This window comes from Dipodomys spectabilis, unplaced genomic scaffold (assembly GCF_019054845.1).
Source record: "Dipodomys spectabilis isolate Male_0828 unplaced genomic scaffold, ASM1905484v1 ptg000255l, whole genome shotgun sequence".
NCBI lineage: Eukaryota > Metazoa > Chordata > Mammalia > Rodentia > Heteromyidae > Dipodomys > Dipodomys spectabilis.
In genome coordinates, this window is record NW_024870932.1 from 1812547 (window position 1) to 1834364 (window position 21818).

The 21818-nt window shown below is 45.4% G+C and overlaps 1 protein-coding gene across 1 annotated transcript; it reads right to left on the minus strand.

Annotated features, from left to right (window-relative positions):
* Positions 1 to 8021: 8021 nt before the first annotated feature.
* On the minus strand, positions 8022 to 13241 carry LOC122124945. The gene is given in 1 exon segment (XM_042699486.1): positions 8022 to 13241. A coding segment is annotated over 1 exon segment (5220 nt).
* Between the last annotated feature and the right edge of the window lie 8577 nt (positions 13242 to 21818).

The following is a 21818-nucleotide window of genomic DNA, read 5'->3' on the forward strand; positions in this document are numbered from 1 at the left end:
AAAAAGTAGAAGCATAAAACTGAGAAGTTCAAGAAGGTGGTTTTCCTTTATTTTCCTTTGTATTGTGACCTTCCTGAGTGCAAATGACAAGGCCCAGAAAGTGAATATAACCTAGCCTTGCTGATGTTTGGCGGGCTATTAAGGAAGCCATAGCCAAAACTGGCAACTTTGCTATGGAGGCCGAATCCTGGGATTGCCTCTAATGAATGGCAAGATTCTAAGAAACCCATTCCCATATAAATCCATACAAATGAAATGTTATAAATGTAACAATTAAATTATTAGTGCATGATTATATTATAAAATTATACACAACAATTATACTACATTAACTAATTTTCAATTAGTTCTTTATTATGTATTCAATCATAATACTTTGAAAACGAAGGAATAATTTAATTACCAATAATGGTGAGTAATATGGTATATGCAATTTCATAGTATACAGACATCTCTCTCTTGTTTTATGCATCTACATCTATCTATGTATCTATGTAGCTATGTATCTACGTATCTATGTATCTATCTATCTATCTGTCTGTCTGTCTGTCTGTCTGTCTGTCTGTCTGTCTGTTTATCTACGAATCTATCTGTTTATACAATTGTCACTCCTGGGGCTCAGTTGTAGAGTGCTCGCCTAGTATGTACAAAGCCCTGGATTCCTCACTACCATGTGCACACAGAAATCCAGAAGTTGTGTTGTCGCTCAAGCAGCCGAGTACTAGCTTAGAGCATGAAAGCTTAGGGGCTGTGTCTAGTCTCTTACTCAAGACCCAGGAATGGTACAAAAAAAAGATGGAATGTCCTGACTGCAACTATATAAGGATAGCACTGCAAATACCTCATCACGGAGCAAGCCTTGAGTCTGGTGCTGACAGCTGCCATCTAACCTGACTTAACCAGAGGTAAACTGCTGCAAACCAGCTCCACAGAACCAGATGCTGCTGGCTTGCTCACCCCTGTCATCCAATATACTTGGAGGCTAAGATCTGACACTGGTGGGTTTAAAACCCACCCTGGCAGGAAGTCTGTGAAACTCTGAGCTGTGGCTCAACATGGTAGAGCTCTAACCTTGAGAAAACTATCTTAGGACAGTACCCCCCAACCTTTCAGTGCAATCTCCGTGTCTGACTCCACCTCCCCCCAAAAAACCACCTCTCTAAATCATTAGATGTGAACTTTGTGTGGCTTGGGATGTGTTTCTGAAAGAATGATAATACTGATGAAAACACCCTAATTCTAATGACAGTGTGTGGGATACATCTATGTGATGAGTCCTTCAGAAGGTGTTGTGTCCTGAGTCCTTCACAGGATTCATTTTTTCATTTGTTTCTTATAAGAGCTCCACAAGTAAGATGATTGTGTAGATGAGAAATTGAGGCTCAGATATGTCCCCATGTCAGGGCCAAAATTATGTATGTACCTAACTCTAGTGAGTTGTCTCCTGCAGATAATTGTTTTGGTTTATTTTTCTCAGTCATTAACCTAGAACTCAGGGCCTAGTCACTGACCATTCCTTGTTGGGCTCATGGCTAGCACCTTACCTCGTGGAGCCAAGAACTGCCTTGCAAGAGAGTGTTACAGTCTAGGTATCTGTAGCTGAGTTCTGTCATCCTTCCTACTCAGGAAGCTTAGATATGATGATCCCCGTTCCAAACTATCCCAAATACAAAAGGTCAAATAAGTCTATTGTCTCCTATTCACCACTTAGAAATTTGAAGTGGAAGCTGGGCCCTGGTGACTTGCTCCTGTCATCCTAGCCACTCAGGAGCCTGACAGCTGAGGATCACAGTCCAAAGCCAGGCTGGGAGGAAATTCCTTGAGAGGCTTCTCTCCAGTGAACTACCAAAATCCTGCAGGGGTGCTGTAGCTCAAGTGGTAGGGTGCTTGTCTTTAACTTAAGAGCTCAAGACAGCTCCAAGCCCTAGTCTTCAATTCCTCCAACTTTCAAGAAAAAAAAGAAAGAAAATTGAAGTGCAGTGCTGGGACTGGGTCTTATGGGTAGAGTGCTTTGCAGGTATGAATCCCTGGGTTTGATTCCTTAGTACAACATAACTAGAAAAAAGCCTGAAGTAGCTGTGTGGCTCAAGTGGTAGAGTGCTATCCTTGCACAGGAGAAACTCAGGTACAGTGTTCAGGTCCTGAGTTCAAGCTCCAGGACAAGTGTATGCACACACACACATGCACACACACGCACACACACATGCACACACACACACACACACACACACACACACACACACACACACACACACACAGATACCAGAATTGAAGCTGTGATAACAAATGGTAAAGTTCTGAGCTCATGGTCAGCACCCAGGCCCCGTGTTCAACCCCAAAACCTAGCCACCCAGGGCCCATTTAGGAGAGGTCAAAGGTTTCAAAACCTGATGAGCTTCAACAGCCCTAAATAACCGGAAGCATTGTGATATTAGACATATGCTTGGATTTAGCAAGCTTCCAGAAATCTAGGAAGGCACTGTTGCCAATAATGAATCATTGTATTAGGTTCAGCTCCCTTATTGTCTGCCAGAAGGACCCTTGAATTAATTGTAGTAGGTTATTTCAACACTGGAACATAGTATAACAAAGACAGGATAAGTACAGAGAAGTTGGCCTGCCACGGGAGGTGGCACAAATGAAGTCTTCCTGTCAAAACAAAGCACTGGGGAGAGTGATAGCTTGGGGTACAAAGAGAACTTTTTCTCCTAGCCTTCAGAGCCTGCCCACACTCCTCCTCACTAATTGTCCTGGATGGAGTTGTTTGTTACACAGCTGTACAGGAGTGAAGCCTTTTGTCTGCCTGTTCCAACAAAATGAAGGAGACTTTCTCCACCAGCCTGGGGTGTGGAGAAAACCTCTGGCTACTCTGGGAACAGTGAGGAGAGCCCCGGAACATGCGCTGTCTTGAAAACACTCTCTGTGCTATGAAATCATCTATTTAAAGCAAATTTCCTAGCTGGGTGCCTTTCATCATAGGGACTCTGGACATTCACAGATAGAAAAGCATGCATACATACAAGGGGAGACATGGAATTACTTGTGTGTGGTTTTTTTTTTTTTTTGGCAGGTCCGGGGATTGTATTATGAGCCTAAGCACTGTCTCTGAGCTCATTTTGATCAAGGGTAGCCCTCTGCCCTTTAGCCACAACCCCATTCATGGCAATCTTTTATTCCTGTGATCCCTCAGAAGTAAGAGTGCTGTAGACATTCCTGTCCCGGCTGAATTCAAACTGGCATTCTCTACCTCTCAGACTCCTGAAGAACTAGGATTACAGGCAGGAACCTCTGACACCTGGCTTTCTTTTCTTTTTGTTCTTTTTTTTCATTGTCACAAAATGAAATCTTCAGTGTCATTCTAATGGTTTGCATTTCGAAGTAAACTACCCAGGCTCGGAGTTCAAATGCCAGGACTCCCACCTACACATAGAAGGAGATCTTGAGAAAAGCTTTCCTATTCATGTGAATGATTAATGGAATGTTATAAAAATAACAAATAAATTTGCAGTTAGTTCATGTATATTATTTAATTATATATACGATATTACTACCAATTATTGATAAATTATCCCTTACTTTTTTTAAGTATTATGGTTGAATACATAACAAAGTATTAATTGCAAATTAGTCAATGTACTATAATTACTGTGTATGATTTTATAATGTAATCATACACTACTAATGTAATTGTTACTTTACAACATTCCATTCATATGGATATATAAATAAGTAATGGATTATGTCTTCCATTCTAGCATTATGGTATGATTATCCCAATTAAAGAATACTGACTACTTTTACGTTAATATTTTAATAAATATTCAACCATGATACTTCATTAAATGGAGGCATAATTTAATAATAAATCACAATATATATAATTTAATATCCTCACATTGTCTCTCTCTTATATATATTGCAAACTACACATCTATTTATCTATTTATCTAACCATCTATATCTACACCTACATCTACATCTATATCTATATATATCAGTCACAATTATGGCTTGTCCCCAGGTTCTCAGAACTAGCTGATAGCTCAGTTTGCCAAAGGCTTTTGTTCTACAAGTGACCCCTTCATAAGTTCGGAATTGTGGGCTGTGAGTTCAAATCCCAGCATGGCCAAAATTTTATATGTGGAGTCAGAAGTCAATTTGACAAATACTTTTTCCTTCTCTGTGAAAGTCCTGGGTCTTAGTATGATGTATAATCCACATGAAAATATAACCATGTGATAATATGGGATAAATATAATAAATGGTATATATGTAAAAAACTAAATTAAAACATAAGGGTAATAAATGTCACATGGCGTAACCCCATGTATGTAAATAGATCTCATATATGAATATTATTTTTATCAGTGCTGGAGCTTGAATTTGGGCCCTGGAAACTGGGCTGAAATTCTTGTCTTCAATGATGATGAGCTTCCTCTGCTCCACAGTGCCACTGAGTTACCTAAACCCTGAATTCAAATCCCAGGCCTGCCAGAAAAATGATGAAAATTCCAAGCAAGGGCCTTAATTTCTTTTGGCCAGGATTAGGGCTTGAACTCAGCTCGTGGCAACTCTGCCTCAGCTTCGATCAAACTAGGCTGGGGTGCAGCCTCTGGACCCACAGCCCATCCTGAGGTACCCCAGGACCCGAGTTCAAATCTTGGGACTGGCAAAATAAAAAAAAAACGGAGAAGTGCTGGGAAGGTGGCTCAGGTATGGATTGCTTGCCTTGCATGCATAAGACACTGGGTTTGATTCCTCAGCACCACATAAGCAGAAAAAAGCAGGAAGCAATGTTATGGCTCAAGTGATAGAGCGATAGCCTTGAGCTGAAGAGTTGGAGGACAGCACCCAGACCCAGAGTTCTGGTCCCAAACCAACAAAAATGAAAGAAAAAAATAGTGCCGGGGAAAAAAAGGAGAAGAATAAAACTGGGAAGTTCCAGAAGGTGGTTTTACATTGTTTTTTCCTTTACAACCATCCTGGGTCTAAATATCAGGGACCGTAAAGTGTACATGACCTTGCACTGTTGAACTTTGGTGGGCTATCAGGGAAGCCATAGCCAAAACCAGCAACCTAGGCCGGGCGTGCGAATCCCAGGACTGCCACCTATCACGGCGGGAGATCCTAAGAAACACATTCCGATATACATCCATATGAATGGAATGTTGTAAAGTAACAATTACATTAGTAGTGTATGATTACATTATAAAATTATACACAATGATTATAGTACATTGACTAATTTACAATTAATACTTTCTTATGTATTCAACCATAATACTTAAATAAAGTAAGGGATAATTTATCAATAATTGGTAGTAATATCGTATATATAATTAAATAATATACAGACATCTCTGTCTTGTTTTATACATACATACATATATACATACATACATATATACACATATTGTTACATACATATGATGAAAGACCCCCCGGTGATCTGGGCGCCTTTCAATCTGAAGAGACCCTCTCCCAAGGAACAGCGAGACCACTTGTGCGGATGCAATCAGCAAGAGGTTTATTCAGGCATGCCCAGGCTCCCAGATACACACGACCTCAAGATCCACAAGGTTTGGGTCGGTGGCTGGGAACCTGCTTTTACACGGGTACCCGGGGCGACAAAGTCTATCGGGAGACTTGCGCGCCGGGGCACATGAAAGCATCCCTTTTTATGGACAGCTGGAAGCAGGGTAACAGAAGCGAGATGCATGGTTACAGGTGGTTACAGGGTGTTGATTGGCTAATTTTGAATCAGGCTTAGGGTGGGTTTTGGTAGATTGGAGTCAGGCGAGCGGGTTAGGCAAGGTCAGTGGAGCTTAGCTGACATGTCTGTACTTGCCCCACAGGGGGTTGACTCAGTGGAGCTTGCTGACATGTCTGTACTTGCCCCACAGGGGGTTGACTCAGTGGAGCTTGCTGACATTTCTGTTAACGGCCTGGCCACAACATTTTGTCTCACCCTCTTTTGTTTTTTTTTTGTTTTTTACATAGTTTCGCAGGGCAGGGACAGCACAGCACTTTTTCTGGGGTATCTAGTGGGCTAGCATTAACTGGGGTCTTTCATTCCCCCATTTTCTTTTGTCTGAATGAAATCCTTCATTCAACCGGGGTTTCCTCTGCTGTTTTAAGTTGATGGTATTGTTGTGTTAGCACCAGGGCCTGTACTACTGATAGGCGATCTTTTACAAATTGTATCAAGCGGTTTATAATGCAAGGGCCTAAGGTAAGAATTAGCATTAGTAGTATCAGTGGCCCCATCAGGGAGGATAATAGGGTAGTGAACCATGGGGACTTGTTCCATAATCCTTCGTACCAGCTCTGTTGGGATGTCAATTCTCGCTGTCTTTTGTCTAATCTTTCTTTAAGTTTATCTAGGGTCTTGATTACCACTCCTGTTTTGTTAGCATAAAAACAACATTCTTCCTTTAAGGCTGCACATAGGCCCCCTTCCTTAAGAAAGAGCAAATCCAACCCCCTTCGATTTTGAAGGACTACCTCGGCTAAAGAGCTTACGGAGTCAGTTAGTGTCCGGACAGACTTTTCTAGGGCTTTTAGGTCATCATTCATAGCCTGTTGGAGGAGCATGTACTGATCTGCCTTTATCAGGGCTGTGGTTCCTGTTGCGATTCCGGCCGATATTCCTCCAAGACCTAAGAGAACAGCTAAGGTAATGGTTACAGGTTCTCTTTTGTTCCTGTGTATAGGGCCCTCAAAATACCGTAGGACAAAGTCATCAGGATGGTAGGTGATACGGGGCCAAACTTGTACAAGTACACAATAATCCTGGCTTCGGTTAAAGACAGCTGCTGACACACATGGGGTGAGGCCGGTGTTACAAGCCCAATAAAGTCCATCCTGGGGAACCAAGTAATAGGACCCAGTAGGGACTGTCTGAGTTAAATTGCATAGGATTTTGTGGGATGAAGGAACGTTACCTAAATATACTCCACTGCCTGACACTTCTGGAAGGGTCAGCTGATGGCTGGGCAAGGAATTACAAATGGTAGGAGGGCTGGTGTGGTCAGTAAAATTAATATTTACAGCAATGCCTTCATAGTAAGGAGGGCTAGGGGCTAGACAAAGCCAAAAGTTGTCAGTGCGGTTGGGGTCGGAATGGTTTAGGGTGGCATAAGCCCCTTTAACCAGGTTAATGAGCCTATCTTCTGTCCCAAATAAGGTCGGGGCGGCTGTGGAGGCCAACGGGGGATAAGAAGGAATTGCGGGGGCAATGGAAGTCCTAGTGGGGTTTTTGATGGCGGGGGCAATGGAAGTCCTAGTGGGGTTTTTGATGGCGGGGGCCCTGTGGTCTGACAAGATCGGGTTGGGCCCGATGGGTAACACAGGGGTCGTATCTCTTCGTAACTTAATTTGAAATATTACCCCTAGGTCTAGTCCACCTAAATACCATCTCAGTCCCCACTGCCTGCCGCTCATCCATAAGGAAGGGAGTAAGACTTTTCCTTTATCCGTAAAGGAAATTTTTAGGGGCATACAGGTGGCATTGGTCTCACATGAAGTGGCCCAGGGGTGCCCTTTTTTAACATTGATTAAATCCTCGGAGGAGCTAGGTATCCAGTACGCATCTCCCATTGTTTCACAACCCCATGAGGCACAATAGTAAGTATCTACAGATCCACATCTGTTGGCAGTAGCTCGGGACCTACCGTCCCGAGGACAGACATAGAAATCCTGTTCGGCTAGTTGTTTTCTTTTGTGATGTGAACAGCAGCCGACATCATCACGGGTTGAAAGCGAAAGATCGGGGCAGCCTGAGGGAATGTCAGTAGAATAGGAATCAGGTATATCCCAGCCTCCTGAAGTTACTCCGGCCACTAATTGGCAAACATCAGGAGTAAGGTCCGGCCACCAAGTTCCCCAGGTATGGTCCCCAGAGCTAATCTGCCAAATTGTATCTGCAGTACCAGATATGATCTGCCAAGTTTGTTGTATGGGCTGATGTGGGTTGGGAGAGGTGAGGCACAATTGAGATAGCAAAAGACAAAAGAGGGGAATCATGTTCGAGTAAATCTTATCTTTAGGGGGTTTTGAGTGCGCTGTATTTTCCAGGCTGGGGTCTCTGAGGTTTTCTCCGGGGCCCGGGCCGCCTTGACGTGGGACGCGTGGATCCAGGCGGCGATTCCATCTACCTTTACAGCCGTAGGAGTGGTGAGGAGGACGATGTACGGGCCTTTCCACCGGGGTTCCAAAATCTTTGTCTGGTGACGGCGGACCCACATGGAATCTCCTATCTGGAAGCGATGAGGCACGACGGGGTGGCTCTGGTGATCTTGGTATATTGCCGCCAGAGGTTTCCAGACTTCCCGCTGGACGATCTGGAGTGCCTGTAAGTGAGCTTGCAAAGAGGGGCTATTAGCAAAGTCAGAGATGTTTGGGTCAAAGAAGTTAACAGCAGGTGGGGGGGCTCCATACAGAATTTCAAAAGGGGTAAGGCCATGAGGGCCTGGGGTGTTTCGGGCTCGATAAAGGGCTAGGGGGAGGAGGAACACCCAGTCCTTCATGCCAGTTGCAAGCGTCAATTTAGTTAAAGTCTCCTTAATTGTTCTATTCATTCTTTCTACCTGTCCTGAACTCTGGGGTCTGTAGGCACAATGCAATTTCCAATCAATCCCCAGCAGTTTGGCCACCAACTGACTTACCTGGGAGATGAACGCGGGCCCATTGTCAGTCCCTAACACCTGTGGCATACCATACCGGGGAAAAATTTCTTCCATCAGTTTCTTTGTTACCACTCTGGAGGTTTCTTGTTTGGTAGGAAAGGCTTCTACCCAGCCTGAAAATGTGTCCACGAACACTAGGAGATACTTGTATCCATACTGACCGGGTTTTATTTCTGTGAAGTCGATCTCCCAGTGGGTCCCCGGCCGCTGTCCCCGCACCCGCACTCCTGGTCCTACCTTGGTCTTCCCGGCGTTGACGCGTGCGCATATTGTGCACTGATCTGTCACCGATTGTAGGCTGTCCTCTTTTCCCAGGAGATACTTCAGTCCCTCTTCACGGTCAAGGAGGGTCTTCATTTTTCGGTTGCTGAGATGGGTTAGTTTATGGAGGCGGTCTATCATCTGATGAGTCCACTTTCTGGGCCTAACTGTTTTCCCATCATAAGTCCAAATCCCTTCTCCGGGGTCAAAAGTGGCCCCCATTTTCTTTAGGTCGTCCATGTCCTCTGGACTGTATGGGAGCTGACTGAGTCTTTTTGTCTGAGGCTTAGCAGCTACTGGAAGGACTGGGGTTTTTAGAGTCCCTGTTAGCGCTGCCTTTCGGGCCGTCTCATCAGCCATTCGATTGCCCCTTGCTTCCGGGGTCTGTCCTTTTTGGTGCCCCGGACAGTGCATAATGCTCAGTTTCTGGGGCAAGAACAAGGCCTCGAGTAGGGCCAAGATTTCAGGCTTGTTCTTGATTTCCTTGCCCTCTGAGGTCAGTAAGCCCCGCCTGCGATAGATTTCTCCATGCACATGAGCTGTAGCAAAGGCATAGCGACTATCAGTGTAGACATTGAGTCTCTTGTCCTTTGCCATTTTAAGTGCATGGGTCAGGGCGATCAGTTCGGCACGCTGAGCCGACGTTCCGGGCGGAAGTTCCTTGGCCCAAACTACCTCAGTCTCGGTGGTGACGGCGGCTCCGGCCTTTCGCTCCCCGTTGTCCAAGAAGCTGCTCCCATCTGTGTACCAGGTGAAATCAGCATCTCGGAGGGGCTGGTTGGTCAAGTCGGGTCGGGTTCCATGTACTTCGGCCAGAATCTGCAAGCAGTCATGGGGTTCCGCCTCCCCCGGTTGTGGTAGCAAGGTGGCTGGATTTAAAGTTACCACAGGCCCGAACTGTATTCTGTCTTTATCCAGGAGCATGGCTTGGTAGTGCGTCATGAGGGCGTTAGAAAGCCAGCGGTCTGGTGGTTGTCTGACCAGGGCCTCTACTGCATGTGGGGCCAGAATGATAAGCGGCTGTCCCAGGGTGAGCTTACCCGAGTCTTTTACCAGAACTGCAATCGCCGCTACCATCCGCAGGCATGGGGGCCAACCGGAAGCAACCGGATCCAGCTTTTTGGAGAGATAAGCCACAGGACGTCTCCAGGGCCCCAGCTTCTGGGTTAGGACTCCTTTTGCGTACCCTTGTTTCTCATCTACAAATAGCTCAAAAGGTTTGGTTAGATCTGGCAATCCTAAAGCCGGGGAGTGTAAAAGGGCCTCCTTGATGTTTTTGAAGGCTTTTTGTTGGATCTCTCCCCAGGCAAACAACGTCCCTGGTTTTGTCAGCGGGTACAGAGGGGCGGCCATTTCCGCAAAGCCGGGGATCCATAGACGACAAAATCCAGCTGTACCCAGAAATTCCCGCAGTTGTTTTGGGCTCTGGGGTGGGGAAATATCCATAATTGCTCGTTTGCGAGACTCTGTCAGCCACCTCTGCCCATCCTTGATCTGATATCCTAAATATGTGACTTGCTTTTGGCAAATTTGCGCCTTCTTCGCGGAGGCCCTGTATCCTAGGGTGCCTAGGGCCTGCAAGAGGGCTTCAGTTCCTGATTTACAGTCCTCCTCTGTCTGGGCTGCCAATAGAAGATCATCTACGTATTGGAGCAATATTAAGGTTGGGTGTTGGATTCTAAAATCGGCTAGGTCTCGGTGTAACACCTCATCAAACAGTGTAGGGCTGTTTTTAAATCCCTGGGGTAGCCTAGTCCAAGTCAATTGTCCTGATACTCCCAATTCTGGATCCTTCCATTCGAAAGCAAAAATAAGTTGGCTACTGGGGTGGATTCGCAAGCAGAAAAATGTGTCCTTTAAATCCAAAACCGTATACCAGACGTGAGTAGGGGGCAGTCCACTCAGTAGGTTGTATGGATTAGGGACCGTGGGGTGGATGTCCTCAACCCGCTTATTGACTTCTCTCAAGTCCTGCACTGGTCTATAGTCCTGGGTTCCCGGCTTTTTGACCGGGAGTAGCGGGGTATTCCAAGGAGACTGGCAGGGGGTTAGTATTCCTTGGTCCAGCAGTCTCTTTATGTGAGGGCGAATTCCCTGGCGGGCTTCCTGGGACAACGGGTATTGCTTTATGGATATAGGTAAGGCAGTGGCTTTTAGCAGAATTACTAGAGGGGACTGGTGGACGGCCAAGCCCATGCCTCCCATCTCAGCCCAAGCTTGCGGGAATTTTTGCACCCAGGAATGTATACACGGGTCTTCCTTGCTCTTTTCTTGTTCATACAACCTGTACTCGTCCTCTATCCCGAGAGTCAGTACGTGCAATGGCTGTCCCTTGGGTCCGGTAATGCGTGCCCCCGTTTCCTTGAAATGAATTTGCGCCCTTAATTTAGTAAGCAAGTCTCTTCCCAGTAGGGGATAGGGGCAGTCGGGAACATGCAAGAAAGTATGCGTCACCTTACCGGTAGCCAGCTGCACCTTATGGTCGGTGGTCCATCGGTACCGCCTCCCTCCAGTGGCTCCTTGGACCCAGGCTGATCGGTCACTCAGGGGTCCGGGGGTTGTGGTCAGCACCGAGTGTTGGGCCCCCGTGTCCACCAGGAAGGTGACGGGTTGCCCCCCAACTTCCAGAGTTATCCTAGGCTCAGGGGGGGGCTCCTGGCCTGGACCCCCCTAGTCGTCCAAGGTTAGCAGGGATGTCTGAGGTCTTGGTCTTTGAGGTCTCCTGGGATTCTTTGGGCAGTCTCTCGCCCAATGCCCCTTTTCTTTACAGTATGCACATTGATCTTTTTCTATTTGGGTACCTCGGCGGTCTCCCTTCTGTCTATCCTGTTTCTGTCCTGTCACTATGGTGGCCAGTAACTTACTCATTTCTTTAGTTCTTTTACAGTCACGTGCACTCTCCCTTTCTTCTGCTTCCTTTCTAACCCTTTCCTCCTTCTCTTCTGGAGTTTCTCTTTTATTATAAATACGTTCGGCTTCCTTGAGCAAGTCGTGTAGGGACAGTGTCTGGAGATTTTCCTGCCTTTCTAATTTCTTTCTGATATCTGGAGCTGACTGCCAAATGAAAGACATGGCGACATTTGTAGCCTGTCCCGGATCCTCAGGGTCATAAGGAGTGTAAATGCGGTACGCCTCCTTAAGACGTTCAAGAAAAGCCGAGGGCGATTCTTCTCCTTTCTGAACTATCTGCTTAACCTGAGCCAAATTGGTGGGACGCCGAGCGGCCCCATGGAGACCCGCTAATAGCAACTGGCGATAAAGGCGCAGGTGGTTCCTACCTTCAGGTGTATTGAAGTCCCAGTTTGGCTGTTCCAAGGGAAAAGCAGCGTTTATCTCATTGGGTAGTTGAGTGGGACGCCCATTTTCTCCGGGGACGTTTTTCCTTGCTTCAAGAAAAACGCGTTGTTTTTCCTCAGTAGTCAGCAGTACCTGTAATAGCTGTTGGCAATCATCCCAAGTGGGTTGATGAGTTACCAAGATAGATTCAATTAAAGAAGTTAATTTGGAGGGATCTTGGCTAAAGGGAGGATTATTATTTTTCCAGTTATACAAGTCGGAGGCTGAGAAAGGCCAGTACTGTAGCTGCCCACCCAACCCCGCGCGCAAGGGGAAGGCTCGAGAGGTGGTGGCAGAGTCTGTGGCCTGCTCTCGGCGTTCTCGGAGCCGGCTAGCTATTGGGGATGGTGCGGGGTCGGCGGGTGGTTGAGGAGTGGCAGCTTCCGCTCCCGGAGGTTGGGGAGCGGCCCCTTGATAGGGTGGCGGATCCTCGGTCAGTAAGTCCAGCAGGACGTCTTCCCCCGGTGGTAAAACCTTCGGGGCAGTAGGCCTGTCCTTTTCTGGAGCCTGCTTTTTATTTTCTAAAGGAACAAAGGCTGGGTAAAGTGAAGTATGTGGAGGGGGATGGGGAGTTGGGGAAGGAAGGAGTGGGAGAGAAAGCTGGGGGGCAGATGGGATGGTTAAGGGGGTAGGGGCTTTGAGGTTTAGGGCGAATAAAAAGGGCTTAATCCAAGGGGGAGGGTCTAAAACAAGAGCCTCCCAGGTAACAATATAAGGGACCTGGTCCGGGTGTCCATGTGGTCCCGGGTCCATTATTTTGGCCTTAACCTGTAAAACAATAGTCAAGTTAAAGGTTCCTTCTCGTGGCCAATCAACATTGAAGGTGGGCCATTCTGATGAACAGAAGGTCGTCCATTTTCTCTTCCGGATTTCTACCAAAAGATTGCTGGCTGTGACTTGAACATCCTTCCAGTGCTGTAAAGTAGGGCTAAGGGGGGTTGTGACAGTTTGTCCCATAGTGAATCTCAAAGCAGACACAAACAAAATAAAACAAACACAGACTACACTTATTTTTCGCTGCGCGGTTTCGGCAGCAAACCGAAAGTAGAAATCAAATGGAGACTGTGTTGAGAGTCCGGATCTCTCGTCTCCCAAATGAACCACGCATCCAAAAAGGACCGGGTTCCAGAAAACAAATGGGCCACTTTTTTAGACCCCAAACACCTCCAGGACGTCTCCTGGTGGCTGCGGTCGGGAGTACGAGCCCGTCAGCTCCTCCTCGGGTCCGCCAAAGTCAAACGAGCACGGCCGGCTCACAGAATCGCAAGCGCACAGTAATTGACAACACAACTTAACTACAGACAACACACAGACGCTGGCCAGCTTACCTCCCGGAAATGGGTCGGTGGTCCCTGGGTAGGGGTCTCTATCCCGGACGAGCCCCCAGATGAAAGACCCCCGGTGATCTGGGCGCCTTTCAATCTGAAGAGACCCTCTCCCAAGGAACAGCGAGACCACTTGTGCGGATGCAATCAGCAAGAGGTTTATTCAGGCATGCCCAGGCTCCCAGATACACACGACCTCAAGATCCACAAGGTTTGGGTCGGTGGCTGGGAACCTGCTTTTACACGGGTACCCGGGGCGACAAAGTCTATCGGGAGACTTGCGCGCCGGGGCACATGAAAGCATCCCTTTTTATGGACAGCTGGAAGCAGGGTAACAGAAGCGAGATGCATGGTTACAGGTGGTTACAGGGTGTTGATTGGCTAATTTTGAATCAGGCTTAGGATGGGGATTGGTAGATTGGAGTCAGGCGAGCGGGTTAGGCAAGGTCAGTGGAGCTTAGCTGACATGTCTGTACTTGCCCCACAGGGGGTTGACTCAGTGGAGCTTGCTGACATGTCTGTACTTGCCCCACAGGGGGTTGACTCAGTGGAGCTTGCTGACATTTCTGTTAACGGCCTGGCCACAACATTTTGTCTCACCCTCTTTTGTTTTTTTTTGTTTTTTTTTTTACATAGTTTCGCAGGGCAGGGACAGCACAGCACTTTTTCTGGGGTATCTAGTGGGCTAGCATTAACTGGGGTCTTTCATATATATATATATATATGTGTGTGTGTGTGTGTGTGTATGTAACAATCTACATATATATTTCTACACTTGTCATTCCTGGGGCTCAGTAGTAGAGTGCTCGCCTAGTAAGTATGAAGCCCTGGGTTCGATTCCACACTATCACGTGCACAGAAAAAGCCAGAAGTAGTGCTGTTACTCAACCAGTTGGGCACTGGCTTTGAGCATGAAACTTTAGGGACTGTGTCTAGGCCCTTACTCAAGACCCAGGACTGGCACCAGAAACAAGTTAGAATGTTCTAATTGCAAGAATAGAAGGCCAGGATTTCAATACCTCCTCACAGATCAAGCTGGTAGTCTGAAGCTGATGGCTGACATCTAAATTGACTTAGCCAGAGGTCAACAGCTGCAACCCAGCATCATGGAACCAGACACTGCTGGCTCACCCCTACCTGCTCAGAGGGTGAGATCAGACGCTGGTGGGTTGAAAACTCAGCCCTACCAGGAAATCTGCTAGACTCTGAGCTGTGCCTCAAAGTGGTAGAGCTCTAGCCTTGAGGAAAAGTTCTTAGGACATTACCTCCAACCTATGAGTGAAATCTCCTAGGCTGATGGCCCACCCCACAAAAAAAAAAAACACCCCTCTAAACTGTTAGATGTGAACTTGTGCAGTTTGTGACCTGTATCTGAAAGAATGGTGATAAGCACCCTAATTCTAATGACAGTTTGTGGGATACAGCTATATGATGAGTCCTTTCTGGGGTGTTGGGTGTTGAGTCCTTCACAGGGTACTGGGTTGTTCATGGGTATTGTGTGCTGAGTCATTCACAGGGTACTATGTGCTGAGTCCTTCACTAGTTTTTTCTTTCATCTCGTCCTTATAAGATCTACACAAGTAAGATGATTGTGCAGATGAGAAAGTTGAGGCTCAGATATGTCCCCAAGGCAGGGCCAAATTTATGTATATACTGAGCTCTAGTGACTTGTCTCCTGTAGACAATTGTTTTGGTTTAGTTTTCTATATCATGAACCTTGAACTCAGAGCCTAGGTGTTGACTTTTTTCTTGGGTTCATGGCTAACGTCCTACTATGTGGAGCCAAGTACCCCCTTGCAGCAGGGTGATAGCTGAGATCTATCATCCTGCCTGCTCAGGAAGCTGAGGATCTTGGTACCTTTTCCCCTTGGTGTTTGAGTGGCTCTGATGTTCCTTTAGTCTTGATGTAATGATGCCAGAGAGATGTTTGTATGTGGAAATGAGCACATCTCTATCCAAGGACTTTTAAAGTACCTTTTAAAAATACTTTTGAAAGTGATTTTAAAATATTCTCATGAAATTTTCAAAAAGTTTGTTAATTTCCGCTCTTGAATTTAAAGTCACTAAATTATGGAGTTAAAAAAATTATCCCTGATCATGGACAAAAGCCAGCATGGGCAGGAAATTCCTTGAGATGGTTATATCCAATAAACCATCAGAAAGCCTAAATGGGTGTTGTAACTCAAGTTGCAGTGCACTAGACTTGAGCGGAAGAGCTCACAGACAACACCCAGGCCCAGATTGAACTCCTCCAACTTACAAGAAAAGAAAGAAACCTGAAGTGGAGAGCTGGGATTGTTTCTTAGGGGTAGACTGCTTTACATGTGTGAAACCCTGGGTTTGATCCACATCCCTAGAAAAAAAGGCTGAAGTGGCTGTGTTACTCAAATGGTAAAGTGCTGTCCTTGTACAGGAGAAACTCAGGTACAGTGGTTAGGTCCTGAGTTCAAGCACCAGTAATGGTGTATGCACACACACACACACACAAACACACACACACACAGAAACACACACACACAAGGAGGCACCATTGCCAATAATGAATCATTTCATTAGGTTCAGCTCCCTAATTATCTGCCAGAAGGACTCTTGAATTAATGTTAGCAGTTTGGTTCAACACTGAAACACAATCTTACAATGACAGGATGAGTGCAGGAACTTAGCCTGCCATGGGAGGTTGCACAAATGAAGGCTTCCTGTCAAAACAGAGCACTGGGCTGGGCGCTGGTGGCTCACGCTTCTAATCCTAGCTATTCAAGAGGCTGAGATCTGAGGATCACGGTTCAAAGCCAGTTTGGGCAGGAAAGACTGTCAGACTCCTATCTCCAATAAACCACTAGAAAACCGGAAGTGGCTCTGTAGCTCAAGTGGTAGAGGGCTCGCCTTGAGCTGAAGAGTGCAGGGACAGTGCCCAAGCCCAGAGTTCAAGCCCCATGAACGACCAAAAAACAAAAACAAACAAACAAAAAAAAAACAGAGCACTGGGGAGAGAGATAGCTTGGGGTACAAAGAGGCCTTTTTCTCCTGACCTTCAGAGCCTGCCTGCACACATCCTCAATAAGTGGCCGGGATGAATTGTTTGTTACACAGCAATACAGGAGTGAGGCTTTTTGTCTGCCTGTTCCAACAATGAGGCAGACTTCCTCCAGCAGCTGGGGTATGGAGAACCCCTCAGGCTAAACTGGGAACAGTAAGGGGAGCCCCAGAACATGCACTTTCTTGAGAGCACTCGCTGTGCTATGAAATCATTCTATTCAAAGCAAATTTCCTAGCTGGGTACATTTCTTCATAGAGACTCGGATGTTCACTGATACAAATACATGCATATATACACAGAAACATGGAGTTACTGGCTCTTTTTTTGTGGCATGTCCTGAGACTTGAACTGTGAGCCTAGACATTTTCACTGAGCTCCTTTTGTTCAAGGAAGCATTTTATTGTGTCTTAAACCATGATTACCCTAGGCTGGGGTGCAGCTTTTACACCCACAGATAATCCAGGGATCCTAAGACCCGAGTTCAACTCCCAGCACTGGCAAAAATACAACAAACCTACAAAAATGGAGGAGGAAAAATCAGGAAGTTTTACACAACAGTTTTATCTTTGTTTCCTTAGCACTGTGACCCTCCTGGGTCTCAATGACTCTGCTTGAAAATTGTACGTGAGCTTGCATGGATGAAGGCTGAGGGCTCTCAGTGAAGCATGAGCCCAACCTAGACACCTAGGCCCTGAGTTCAATCCTGGGAGTTCAATCCTGGGATTGCCACCTACACATGGCTGAAGATTCTAGGAAACTTAATCCTATCTATAGGAACACTAATAAAATGTTTGAAATGTACTAACTGAATTACTAATTAGCTAGTCATTCCAGTTTAAGATTGTATTCAATAAATATAGGTCATTGATTAATACTTTATAAGTCTTCTATAATTGATTAATGGAGACATAATTTTATACTAAATAATTGGTAGTAATATAATATATAGAAATAAGATATAGACATCACCCTTTATATAGGGTTATACACTAGAGTCTACATAAATGTCTATCTGTCTCTCTCTGTATATATTTATAGATGCATACACATTTGTGAATACACACTCACACACACACACACACACACACACACACACTGCAATCTAAACATCTATCTGTTTTTTTATTGGCCATTCCTACGGCTTGATCTCAGGTGCTCAAATTTGCCTGCCAACTTCTCTTGCATCAGACTGGTGTGCTAACATTTACCCATTCATGAAGTGGGCCTGCTAGGCCCTGAGTGTAAGTCACAAAACTGCCAAAAACTTATTCCTGGTGGAGAGCCAATTGTCCCACTTGTTTTCCTTATGGATGAAATTTCTGGGACTCGGGAATGATGTAGAATACATAGGCACATCTATGTCTTATGTAATAGGATGCAAAAAATATTATAAGTGTAGTCATACTCACTAAAGTACATAAGAAATAAAACACAAAATAAAATGAACACACTAACCGCAATATGCCATAAACATGTATAGGTAAATATAAATCATGTATTTAAAATATATACGAATATTAATTTTTTGAGTGCTAGGACTTGAATTCAGGCTCTAGGAACAGGCCTGAATTTCATGTCTTCCAGAAGGGTGATCTTCCCCATCCCCCACAGTGCTGCAGATTTACCCAGACCCTGAGTTCAATTCCCAGGCCTGGCAGAAAAAATGGTGTGAATTCCAAGCCAAGGAGCCTCATAATTTTTAAAATATTTTAGTGTATGTATGTATGTATGCATGCATGTATGTATGTGTTTGTGTATGTATGTATGTATATATTTTTATTTTGTCAAGCACAGGGCTTGAACTCATGTTGTGGCAATTCTGCCACAGCTTTGATCACTCTAGGCTGGGGTGTAGCCACTGGACCCACAGCCGATCCTTGGTTCCTGGGCCCCAAATTCTGACAAGAAAAAAAAAATTAATGCGACACACACCAAAAAAAAACAAACTGGCAACTTACAGATGGCTGCCGGTTTTACATTTTTTTTTTTCTTTGCAAGGTGACCATCCGGTCTGAATCACACTGTTGAAAAATGTTGGTAATCTGGCATTGCTGAAGGCTGGCAGGCTTCCAAGGAAGCAATAGGCCAACATGGCAACATAGGCCCTGTGTTTGGATCCCGGTCGTGACCCCTACCAAAGGCAGGAGATCCTAAGAGTCTCCTTCCTATTCATAGGAATACCGACGGATGATTATGAATGGCAAGGTTGAATAAGTTGTTTCTGAATACTACTATATAAATAGAGTGATTTTAGGAGGCCAATGGATTTTGATGAATACTTTTTACATATTCAATTAATAGTATTAATTACATGGACGCAATAGTTTTGGAACAGTGGTTGATTTAAGTAATAATTCATTAAGGATGAAAACAATATTAATTGCATGGAGAGGCAACAGCCCTAGGGGTCTATAGCTGAGGTCTCTCATCCTGCTTTCTCAGGAAGCTGAGATCTGAGGACCTGGGTTCCAAACTATCCCAGACACAAAAGGTCTGATGAGCCAATTATCCCCAATTCACCACTAAGAAACCTGAAGTGGAAGCTAGGTGCTTGTCACTCATGTCTGTCATCCAAGCTATTCAGGAGGATGAGATCTAAGGATCATCTTTCAAAGCCAGCATGGGCAGAAAAGTCCTTGAGACACTTAGCTCCAATGGACCACCAGAAAAGCTGAAGTGGTGTTTGGCTCAAGTGGTATAGCACAAGACTTGAGCTGAAGAGGTCAAGGACAGCACCCAGGCCCAGACATCATCTTCTACAACAATAAAAAAAGACAGAAACAAACAAACAAACCTGAAGTAGAGGGCTGGGAATGTGCCTTAGGGGTATAGTGCTTTGCAAATATGAAACCCTGGGTTCAATTTCTCAGGACCACAACCATAAAAAAAAGCCTGAAGTGGCTCTGTGCCTCAAGTAGGAGAGGGCTATACTTATACAAGAGAAACTAGGTACAGTGCTCAGGTCCTGAGTTCAACGTCCAAGAATCGTGTATGTGCCTATGTGCCCTCTCCCACGTGTGTGCGCACACACACACACTCACACATACACAGATAAGAAGTGATGCTGTTTTACAAAATGGTAAAGCACTGGGCTTCAGCACTGATCTCATGGTCCGCACCCAGGCCCTGTGTTCAACCCCAAAACCTAGCCACTCAGGGCCCAACTAGAAGAGGTCAAATGTTTCAAAACCTGATGAGGTTCACCAGCCCTAGATGACAGGAAGCTTTGTGATACCAGATATGTGCTTGGATTTCTCAAACTTCCCGAAACCTAGAAGAGGCATCATAGGCCCATCATCACAGGCAATGAAACATTTCATTAGGTTCAATGCCCTACTTGTCCGCCGGAAGGACTCTTGAATTATATTCAGCACTGTATCTGAACACTGGAATATAGTCTCACAAAACCAGGATAAGTGCACAGGACATGGCCTGTCACAGAAGGTGGCACATATGAAGGCTTCCTGTCAAACCAGAGCACTGGGGAAATAGATAGTTTGGGGTACAAAGAGACCTTTTTCTCCTGAACTTCAGAGTCCACCCACACTCATCCTCACTATCTGACCCGGACGGAGTTGCTTGCTACACAGTTGTACAGGACTGAGGTCTTTTCTCTGCCTGTCCAGACAATGAGAGAGACTTCTTCCAGCAGGCCTGGGATGCAGAGAAATCCTCAGGTTACACTGGGAACAGTGAGGGGAGCCCCAGAACATGCACTATCATGAAAACAGTCTCTGTTGTGAAATCATTTTATTGAATACACCTTACCTAGTTTGGTGCCGTTCATCATAGCTACTCTGGAGCTTCACCTATAGGAATACATCCATACATACCCAAAGACATGGAAGTACAGGCTCTTTTTGAGGGGGCAGGTCTTGGGGTGGAACTGTGAGCCTAGAACTTGTCCCTGAGCTCATTTTGTTCAAGGGTAGTGCATTAAGCTCGAGTCACAACCCCCCTTCTGGGTTTTTCTGTGATGTCTTAGGAATAAGTGTCATGGACTTTCCTAATCTGGCTGGAATCAAATTCAGATTATCTACATCTCACCCTCTGAAGAGCTGGGATTACAGTGAGAAGCCACTGGCACCTTCTTTCTTTTCTTCTTCATTTTTAATCTGGACAATCTGATTTCTTAGCAGGGTCATTGAAATGGTTTGAATTTATAAATTAACTACCCAATGTTCTTTAGAACGGCTTTACCTGAGAAGGATTTTCTCTCCTCATCTTCTCCTCTGGGTCACATGTTTGAAGCCAAAAGTGAGAAATGAATGTCACAGGATTTGGGAGCAAATGTCCACAGGCCATGACAATTCTGTCACTTAGCATTGAGCTGCAGTGAATTTGCTGTCTCAAGATGATAAGACCAAAAGCCAGAGCGATCCTCATACTGTCTGCATTACTCCTTTTGTCTATAAAATGATCTAGTAATTATGAGTGTTATGTGTCTACAACCTTAAGAATCTAGAACCCACTAGAAGCATCTTCATATACCTCTTTTTCTCTAGTGCCTCTCAAGATTTAGACTAAGGGTTTGTGTGGAGGGACTCCTTGGTGTATCCCTGAAGAAAGCCGCCTAAATCCTGTTTGGGAGACAGCCGTTCAAATTCAGCCTGAGCAAGAATTCTGTGAAACTCTTATCTCCAATAAACCACCAGAACACCACAAGTGGAACAGTGGTCCAGAGGGCAGAGTTCCAGCTTTGAGAGAGAAAGTCGAGAAGGAGACACAGGCCAGACCAGGCAGGAAAGCCTGGGAGGCGCTTATGTCGAATTAATGACCAGATGGCTGAAAGTGGAGCTGTGGCGGTGGTAAAGCCTCAGCTTTGGGAAAAACAGCTGAGGAATGCATTGGGCCCTGAGGTTAAGCACTGGGATGTCCACAAAAAAATTTCAAAAAGAGAAGGCCAACTTTATGTATCAGTGCCCTACCTACTTATGTCTGTATATTACCTCCCTGAATGCAAACAGACCTTATGCAGTGCTTCTCCTTTTATTTACTGATTTATATTTCAGATATGTTCCTTTCATATACTACATCATTCTCTTCATTTCAGGCCCATGGCTTTTCTCTTCCAGGGTTCCAGGCCTGTGTCCTTATATGACACACTGATGCTCTCAGGAGCCTTTATTTACATTTTGTTATGAGGCCAATGCAGGATCCATAACAAACTAG